The sequence below is a fragment of the Trachurus trachurus genome (assembly GCF_905171665.1).
Source record: "Trachurus trachurus genome assembly, chromosome: 6".
Classification (NCBI taxonomy): domain Eukaryota; kingdom Metazoa; phylum Chordata; class Actinopteri; order Carangiformes; family Carangidae; genus Trachurus; species Trachurus trachurus.
This window is the reverse complement of record NC_139897.1, coordinates 25050304-25059909: the sequence shown is the minus strand read 5'-3', so window position 1 is coordinate 25059909 and position 9606 is coordinate 25050304. Positions and strand designations below refer to the sequence as shown.

The following is a 9606-nucleotide window of genomic DNA, read 5'->3' as shown; positions in this document are numbered from 1 at the left end:
CGCAAAACAACGAAAATGTGCAAGAAAAATAAACTCACAGTAAAAGTAACCTACCCGTTCTAGAGTATATCCACTTAATGTTCACTTGCACCTTCTCCCAAGCCATTTATTTTTTATTTTTTACTGAACATCACGTCCCAGTTCGACTCCCACCCGGAGCCTGACTACGTGTCAGGTCTGTCGCTGGCTCGCTCGCTAACCCTAACCCTATTATCCAGGAAAAAAGGAGCCTCTAATTTCGAGGATATAGTAAAAATATATCGGGAATAAAGTCATAATATTGTTTAAAACAAGTCAGTGTATATGAGGAAAACAAAGTCACAACATTATGGGAATAAAGTTGTAATTCCCCCCCTTTTTTGTCTTTCTCATCATACAACGTTTTCCCCCTTGAGGTACTCTGACTTCTCTCAAGTACAATGATGACTTTATACTCTTTATTTTATCATCTTGTTATAATATAACATATAACAACAAAAGGGATGACTGCATTTATGGGTCAACTTACTTTTTAATACAGTATCAGTTAAAATCCTGTAGGTGACCGTCATTGCCACTAGGTGTCGCACTAGACCACCACAATCTCTTCATTATAGGTTTTCTGTTTTTCACACTAGTGTGATTTCCTCACACACTATTTTAAAACTTTGATTTTAATTCGTTTACTGAAGCACCATTTTGAAAGCAGAAGTATTAATTGAAACAGTTTTTTTTTTGTCATTTTGGTGTGTGCTGACAGTAAAACTGAAACAACCACACATACACAGTGTAACATAAGGTCATGTCCTCACTGTGGACTGTAGGCTGAGATGTGCTAATCCTCCTACTTTCATTAATCACAAGTACGAAACGGTGATTTTCCAATTCCCTACTTTTCATAATAATAGTTTTGGTATTTAAAGCAGATATCAGCTTCACGGCCGTTTCGGCTAATGCTGCGTTCAAGGCAGGCTTTTGAAACCGTAAGTTACAGCTTCAAGTCACAACTACGACTTGGTAGCGTTCCAGGTAACCCGTAGCTCGTGTTTTTACCATCCTGTTGTCTGTGAAAGTTCCCTATAACGGCCACTCGTAACTTTCGACCCGTGAACTCGTACCAGATCGAACTGGTATGACTTCACAGGAAGGAAAAACACAAAGTACGAGTTTCTTTGAACGCACCATGAGTTAGCAGCCCCCGCCCTTGTCAGGCATCAATTGGTCCTCGTGCTACGTCACCACATTCACGCGCATCCCTTGGCTGCACACACAGCCCTTCATGCCGTTCTCTCTCCTCATTGGATAACACTTGTATCCCACAAGGAAAATTTTCTCCTCGGGTTACAGCAGAGCAGAGTGACGGAGAGACTCGTGTTTAGGCTGAAATACTTCATGTAAGTGATTGCTGACGGAAAATAGGACTATTTAGGACTTATATTAAAGGGACAACGAGGAGTTTCTATTCGGTTATAAAAAAGTCTCACGTTAATGTGGATGAATCTCCGCTACCCACACTTGTTAATGGGCCCATTTTCGATAAATATATCGTTCTGTCTCTATCGTTATTTTGTTATTATTAGTGGTGGCGGAAATGCTGGTCGAGCCGACCAGCGTTTCCTTCGTGGCGAGTTATGAGAATAACGCCGCCGAACCGCCGTTTATGGTCAGAACTACGGTGGTATGTGAACCTCTTTGAACCTCTGACTTTAATTATTGATGAATGAAAACACGAGTCCGTCTTGCGCCCGGTCAAAGAAATGTACGGTGCGCGCGGAGGCTCATAAATGTAGTGTGAAAACGCTTCGCTTTTCCAAAACTCCTCGTTGTCCCTTTAACAAAAACATTCCACTGATATCTGCTTTAACATGACATTTTTCTCTTTGTCACATTCTGAATATTACACCCACAGTGGTAATGACATGTGAAGCAACAAAGCATAAGTGTGATAAAAAAAATCTTTATTGAAAGCAGACTGTGCATAGTTTATATCAGCATGAACACACCCAACTATTATATATACTGTATATATATTTATAAAAAAAGAATAAATATTAGGATTAAGTATTCAAAATTGTGTTTTTTTTTCTCTCTCAATCATATGTTGCATATTTGAAATAGTGCAAAAATGTCATTCAGGAACAAAACACAACAACAGATTTTCTTTGATCAGATGCTTTTCAACAGTAACAAACTATATGGAATAATATATTAAACTTACACCACATTTAAATGTCAGACACTTAAAACTAGCTGTGACTGACTATGGACCAATGAGTGGGATTTAACAGAGAAGAAAAAATGTTAAATTTAGCAATGCAGTCAAGTAAGACATACAAAGAGTGAAATAGCACTGAGGAGGAACATAAAGAGAAAGTAAAAAAAAAAAAAAAAGACACCTTCCATTCAAACAGGGCAGCTATACTCGTCTCACATTTTCTCAGGTTCAGACAGCTCAAACATTAAAATCCAGCCAACATATGGCCCCGGCGGACAATCACGGTTCCTTCTCCCTTCATGTCCTTCAGCCGATCGGAGTCAAAGTCGACGATGAGCTTCCTCACCCCGGCCCTCATGGGCACGAAGGACAACTTCATAGACACTTTCTGGCTTGGAGAAATGTCATGACTGAGAGAGAGAGAGAGAGAAGAGAGAAGAGAAAGATGAGGGGATGAATGTTTCACTTTCACAGACAAGTGGAAATATCAATCTGTTGCCATTATTACAGGTTGTTTATTCTAGCCTGTGCAATACATGCTGCAGTTTGAACGCCTTGTCAGCACACTTACCTAAAGGGGATCTCAGTGGAAGGAAGTAGACCGGCCCCCTCCACAGTGAACACACCACCCCTCAGTGGAACGGGTAGAGGGTTGGTGAAGGAGACGAAGGCTGAGATTTTTTCCCCTACAACGGCTTTTCCAGGCACCTGGAGGAAGAAGAGGAGGCAGCTTAGTGTTATAGCCTATTGAATTTATTCACAAATGTATGTCACAAGTCACATATTTCCATTAACAAGAACTCAGAACTGATGAAACAGGATAGTATGATCTCATGTCATTTCCTATTATCTTAAAGTTTATTTGGTAGGCTAACTCTTTAACTTACAGGCCGCTAATTACGTGATAATGTCAAGAAATAGCCAAGAAATAACGGTCAATTTCATAGTAATGTCGAAAAATATAGCCAAGAGATAACGATTGATTGCATAGAAATAGGCCAGAGATATTGGGTCAATTGCAAGGACTTGGTAGAAAAAAATTCTGGCCTTTCTGAAAAAATTCAAAGCATGAAAAGCATGTGTAATCATTTGCATTTATGAAAAACATGACAGTACTATGAAATTGACCGTTATTTCTAGGCTATTTCTTGCCATCACATTATAATTAGCGTAATTAGCAGCCTGTAAATTAAAGGGTTACTGTTTGATTCTCATTTGTGAATGTCTTTAAGATTATCGTCTTTTGGCTAAAGGGAAGTTCAAGTGATATTCATGTTGCTTGATCAAAAAAGAAAAAGTCTTATCAGCTCACGATTCGTGTCAATTGTGTCACTTATGCTAGACATTTATGGCCTGTGTGCACAAAAGTCCACAGATATTGCATTCTTGAGTTTGGGAATTGCTTCAGCAGAGGTCGTCACAACAAGTCATTCTACTACGGGCAACTGAATTAGGCCTGTGCCTTTTGTTGAGAAAGACAAATTCGGCCAAACCATATTGTTGGCTTCATGGTCCGAGTGTAGTGTAAGTGTACCCACCAGGACGAGGAGAGAAGGTGTGCTCAGTGGGATGTTGACTATGGTCATGATGGGTTCGTTCAGCCCTGGGGCCTCTATTAGGGCTTTCACTCTGATCACATGATGCTCAGAGACGCACTTGGCATAGTCTTCATAGCGCAGACGCATCACTTCCTTGTGGGCTGAAAACACACACACACACACATAGACACACATTTAATATTTTGACTCTTATTGTTTTACAGTATGTATTCCTTTACAGGGTTTCTACTTCAGGTACTTACTGTTGTTAGCGGGTACGGTCACAGTGGTCGTCTGCCTCTTGCACGCCCCCAGACTGACAGAGTTGTAAGTCACAGCCATGGCCAGGATGGTCAGCTGAGCATTGGCGTCCTTACCTCCACCGTTCTTCACCTGTGGACAGACAGAGGGGACTCGTCATCAAAGAGGTTCGACACAACCTACACACCCAGCAGCATCAGCAGCCCCTGATTCACTGTGGGTGCTTTCAGACCGACACAGTTCTGGTTCTGGTTCTGGTTCTGGTTCTGGTGCCTTTCTGGAGTCTCAGCAACCTTGGTGCTTTCTGGCGAACCAACCCACGTTCACACCAATTAAAGTGTAACAAAAGTATAGGCGTACATTACTCTGCATTAATCAGGCGGAAGTAAACACAACAGTGGCAAAACTTTAGCTTTTTTTTGCTGTCTCGCTAATCCTTGTTCAGTTTTTTAAGTTTGTTAATTAATTGGTCTGGCGTTCAAGTGAACTCAGCCAAGTTCAAAGATAAGAATTATTTTACTTTATGAAGCCCAAATGCCCAAATCGCCACCAAACATTTTTGTTTCTTTAGCAGACCCCTACAAATTTTTTTTCTTCAGGTTCTCAGTCGCTGCCCTCTCTTCCTCCTTCCTGCTCGTCTTCACAGTCTAGAGTACGACACGCCCACTAACAATGTCATGGTTCGCAGGGAAGAACCAACTATTCTTTGGGTCTAGAGAACCGACTTTTCAGGTTTCAAACCTGTTATTTTAACGCGGCGGCTGGCCCAAAATTGGGTTTGTGACCTGGAACCGGCACGGAGCCCTGCCAGTGTGAAACCCCAATGTGTGAATTCACTTCTTCTTGCAGGTACATACCTCAACGATCACATCAAAGTCGGTCCCAAACACAGGCTGGGCATGCTTGATTGACATCTGCAGCTGTAAAGGTTCTGTGTTGCCATCGTCCCGCCCTGTAATGACGCTGTCTGGCTCTGTAATGGCGCCGTCTGGCTCTGTGACTCGGCCTCCTGCTTTCTCGTATGCCTTCCTCTCTTCTTTGGAGCCTGTGGAAAAGACATTGGTACATGAGGACTGATCCTATAACCAGGAGTCTTAGTGGATCATTATGAGCAGATAACAACAGCGGAGGAAAGTGAACTATAGAAATGGGATTATGGTCAACAAGGGTTTTTTTTTTGTATTCATAGTGGCTGTGTGCAATCATTGAACAATCTTTGTGCTCCACCTACGAACCTTCAGGATATTTGTAGTGTAGAGTGACATCTTCTCTTTTGTTGCCGTAGACACTTTTGGTGCTGATGTTCTGACCCACAGTTCTCTGGTCCACTTTGACCTTTAACAATAAATATGATTGTTGTTATTATCATTATTATCAATTGGCCCTCATCTTACACTTTGATCAGGTATTATATCTCTGTTAAGCACATTGAATGACACATTGAAACTCTGTTCTAAACCTTGTAGTTCATTTCAAATCAATCAAAAGAAAACCGGGTCACCTTCTGCCTCGTGCCATCTGATCTGACCATCCAGAAGATTTTGTCAGCGTTCACCTCAGCGAAGACAAACGGAGCGTCGTACTTCACTTTCAGATTTCCCTCCTTGATGGCGGTCACTGGACAAGGGCCACAGCGAAACTCATCTGAAGAGTGAAAATTCATTCAGTTTGATTTTCAGGCTAACACCTTGTCCTGAGAACAGTTCAGAGAACAAACGAAAGTCGGAAATTATAAATGCAGCCTACCATCACTCCGTTCTTGAGGGGTGGGATCCAGAACCTGCCAGCCGTCATTCCCTTTGGGGAGATCGTCTCTCCTCATCCAGGACTCCACCCAACAGTGGAAGTTCCTGCAAACACAAGACGTGGGGATGATGAATAATTTATCATATTAGACGACATATCATCTACTATTCAGTTATTTTTTCGACTTTGACTCCTACCAGATGCTGTCCCCCTGAAGGCTCTCCAGTTTTTCATCCATCAGGTATTCGATGGATAAGTTTCCATCAACGTCATGGGCTGACTCAAAGTTAGTGATGAGGCGTGTTGGGATTCCCAGACAGCGAAGCACTGTGAAGATAACAACACTTCAGACACCACTTTTCCTTCTCCTTATCTTCAGAGCCATTATACTTTGGCATACTTGAATAAGGCAACAATCAAATCTAGTGAGGTCTGTCTTACCTGTGCAGGCGACTCCGGCAAACACCCAGCACTGGCCGTATTTGACCGCCCTGGCGCCAGCTTTGCTCCACTGTTGAAGGATCGGCGCGCTGCCGTTCCATTTGTACGGTGCAACTCCATCGGAGTATGGCTCGGACCAGCGACCAGCCAACACACCTTTGTCATCATTAGCGTTCACCTGGAGAGGGTGACGAAACATGTGGAGGACACATTGTTAAAGCTGCAAATCAATGCAGGAAGCACTGGTTTAGATACGAGAAGGTTTCTTGTATCTCCTACAACATGCTTTCAGTTTTCTGTTCAAAGCTTTTGTGCTTGGACCACATGTGCTATTGCTTTAGTAGTGAGCGTTAAGAGATCATCGTCACCATTGCAGTGATCGTCCTGCCGACGTAGACGGGGTCAGATCTCTTTTCGATGTGCATCTTGGAGTTCCTCAGGGCATCATTGGAGTAGTCCAGAACTTGAAAGCAGATGTCCATCACATCGTCCTCAAACTGGAAGAGAGAAGATTGAGAGAAATCATGATGAGTCACATTTGTTTCCCATTTGATAGCTTTCAATCTGTGTATCAGTTACACCACCCCCTGCCTGCCATCTATCTGTTTGCTTGTCTGGCACACACTGCCTCCTTGTTTGCCTTCCTCTCTGTCCTCCCAGCGAGCTGCGAAGGGACAAGCCCTTGTTTGTGTGGTTTGGTTACATTCTGACACCTCCTGTCCAGAAGGTTCCTCCGTCCGACAAACAGATTTCCTGATGCAGCCAAAGCCGCAGCGCTGTCACACTGCTGTGACAATTCACACAGGTCACCTACTGCCCTGATGGACACGGACACACTCGACTCAACCCATTCACATAATGGACGTGTGTGTGAGAGAGGTACCTGTCCAAAATTCCAGGGGATGTTTTTAATGTTGTCTGAAGACCCCACGAAAATGAGTCCATCTTCATTCATGATATACTCCTGGAGCAGCGTCTCATCAGGGAGGTACACCTCATCATCTGATACCCACACACAGAAAACATGACATCAATATACACACATTCACAAGCAGCAAAATGAATGCAGAGGTTTTAATGCCCCATCATGCACACACACATTTAAAAAAAAAAAATCTATAGATGTGGTGTCACGTCTACAGGAAACAGAAACAGCCAACAAGACGTCAACATAAATTCTGAATCAGCTAATGTGAATTATGTTTGTGTTCAAGGGCCTTGATTAGAAAAAACACACGGCTGTGTTGATCTGTGAGAAATTCCATCGTTTGGTGTTTTGATGACGCTGATGGAAAATGCTGTCTCACACTGACAATGCTCAACTTTCCCATAAACACACAGTTGGCTTCATATGTATTGGTTCATTTAAACAGGTGAGGGTCAAAATGGATGAACTTTAATGTGTGTGTGTGTGTGTGTTTGTTTGTTTTTTTTACCTTTGCACCAAGGGTTGTAGAGCAGGTGGAATTGAGTTGTTTTATTCTCCTCCCTGATTTGGCCCTCTGGTGACATTACCAACACAGCCACACGGTACTGGCCAATGATGGCGTCGGCTGGACTGTGCAGAGTCAGCAGTATCTCATCCTGCGCCACCTGCTGGTCAAACCACCACTTGTCTCCAGCCTCACGCTGCTTCTGAACTTTGATCACCACCTCGTCTCTTTTGCCTAAAGAAACATACAAATAACCCATCGTTTTTAAAACATCAGTTCATGAGATCTTCATCTTGCTTTTCTGACTCCCAGCCTCTTAGCATGCTGGGAAAATCCTAGGTCTAAACCAGGCAATGGTTCTTCCAGAAAATTGTTCCAATCAGCGCGATGCCTATCAGATTTTTTTTTACCACAGAGTGGTCAAAAAATGAACCACACAGTGTCTTAAATTGTGGGAAATACATTTGCCACCAGTAAATAGATAAATGATTGAATTCAAGAACAAGTTTTAAGTTGCATATTATTAAAAATGTCTGAACACACAGACTCAGGGATGTATTTAAACCATGAAATTAGAATTAAACATATAGGCCTAGTATTTATTTGTTTAATAACTCCAAAAAAGAAAATTGAACAAACTGTAAGCCCATCACATATAAAGTTATATTGAACATTAGATTAGCTGTTGTCCAAAGTTTTTTTAATGACTTTCATGATTACATTTTAAGCACTTTACTCTCCATAAACTAATATACAGTGTCAACACATTGCCAGGTTCAGTATAAACAAGAGCCTGCTATTGCGAAGTGGCATCAGAGTATTAAAGGATACTAACAATACATAATTTTGTTTAACCTCTTCCAGGTTGGACTGTACTCACCAAGGTGCAGCACCAGTTCCAGGTGGTGTCCAGAGGGCAGAGAGTCAGTGCACTGCACAGTGATGGAGAAGGGCTGACCCCTGCGCACAATCAAGCGCTTCTGATCGATCTCCCTGGTGCGGTGAGCCAAGTTGTTCTCATGGCTCATCACATCCACATTATCAATCAAACCTAACCGGACAAAAAAGAGTCAAAGTTAGTCAAGTCTGCCAGAAAACACCTGCTGTGGATGTTTGTTTAATGAAACACTGGAAGAATTGCATTAATGTTGTGACTACACAGTAGTTGGTCACAGGTCAGGCTAAACATTATGATTGAAGTAGTTTTTCCAATACAACCCACAAAATAGGGCTGGATGATTATCAATTATGGCAAAAATCATTATCAAGATTATTTTGGCCAATATTGAAATCATGATTATTTAGACGGTTATTCGCTGTACTTTTGTTTGATTCTGACAACAACCTGCACGTTTAATAAACCAGCAACAACAGGCCAGAGGAGCGAGCTAACTAACTAACTAACCAGCCAACAATGAGTTACTTAATTTGATTATGTGAATTAACTGACACATGTGGGTAGAAAGACTGTCTTTCAGAATAAAATCCCAATTGTCTATAGGAAAATGACAAAATAATTGTTGTTCTTTGATTATATACGTACGTTTTGAGATCGTTTCCATCCAGAATCAGACAAAATGTGTTTTTGGTACAGTCAAAAATTCAAGTTAGATTAGAAGATGAATGAACTCTAGCACTGTAAATTTCTAATGTGCTTGTTTGACTGGCCTGATCCAACGCTGCTGCAGTGGCAGGAGTTATGATGGATCATATCACAACCGAGCGTCAAATAGTACATCAAAACATCAGCACATTTTTCACACAGAGCATAATCTCCCATAGAGTTTTTCTAACATCGACTAGAGAAAGAAAGAATAATAGATAGATAGACAGATAGATAGATACTTACGGTTGGCCATCGCAAAATCTTTCTTCAGAAATTCTTCTCGTCTCAGTTAAAAGTTGCTCCTTCGTGCTTGTGCGTCTTTTTTTTCGTACTCAGTGTCCATCACTGTTCTGTATTTATACAGTTCAACACCGGCCCTCCCTCCTC

General features: G+C 41.9%; 1 protein-coding gene across 1 annotated transcript; it reads right to left on the bottom strand.

Moving 5' to 3' along the window:
- Positions 1-2023: 2023 nt before the first annotated feature.
- Positions 2024-9549, bottom strand: tgm2l (transglutaminase 2, like). Its single transcript, XM_083973278.1, has 15 exons — positions 9463-9549; positions 8494-8664; positions 7617-7847; positions 7064-7182; positions 6549-6677; positions 6181-6358; positions 5937-6066; positions 5740-5843; positions 5495-5637; positions 5229-5328; positions 4851-5038; positions 3996-4125; positions 3733-3893; positions 2766-2902; positions 2024-2604 (listed from the first exon to the last, which is right to left on the bottom strand). Exons 1-15 carry the CDS (start codon positions 9470-9472, stop codon positions 2439-2441), a joined length of 2097 nt encoding a protein of 698 aa, XP_083829404.1. The 5' UTR covers positions 9473-9549; the 3' UTR covers positions 2024-2438.
- Positions 9550-9606: the final 57 nt, after the last annotated feature.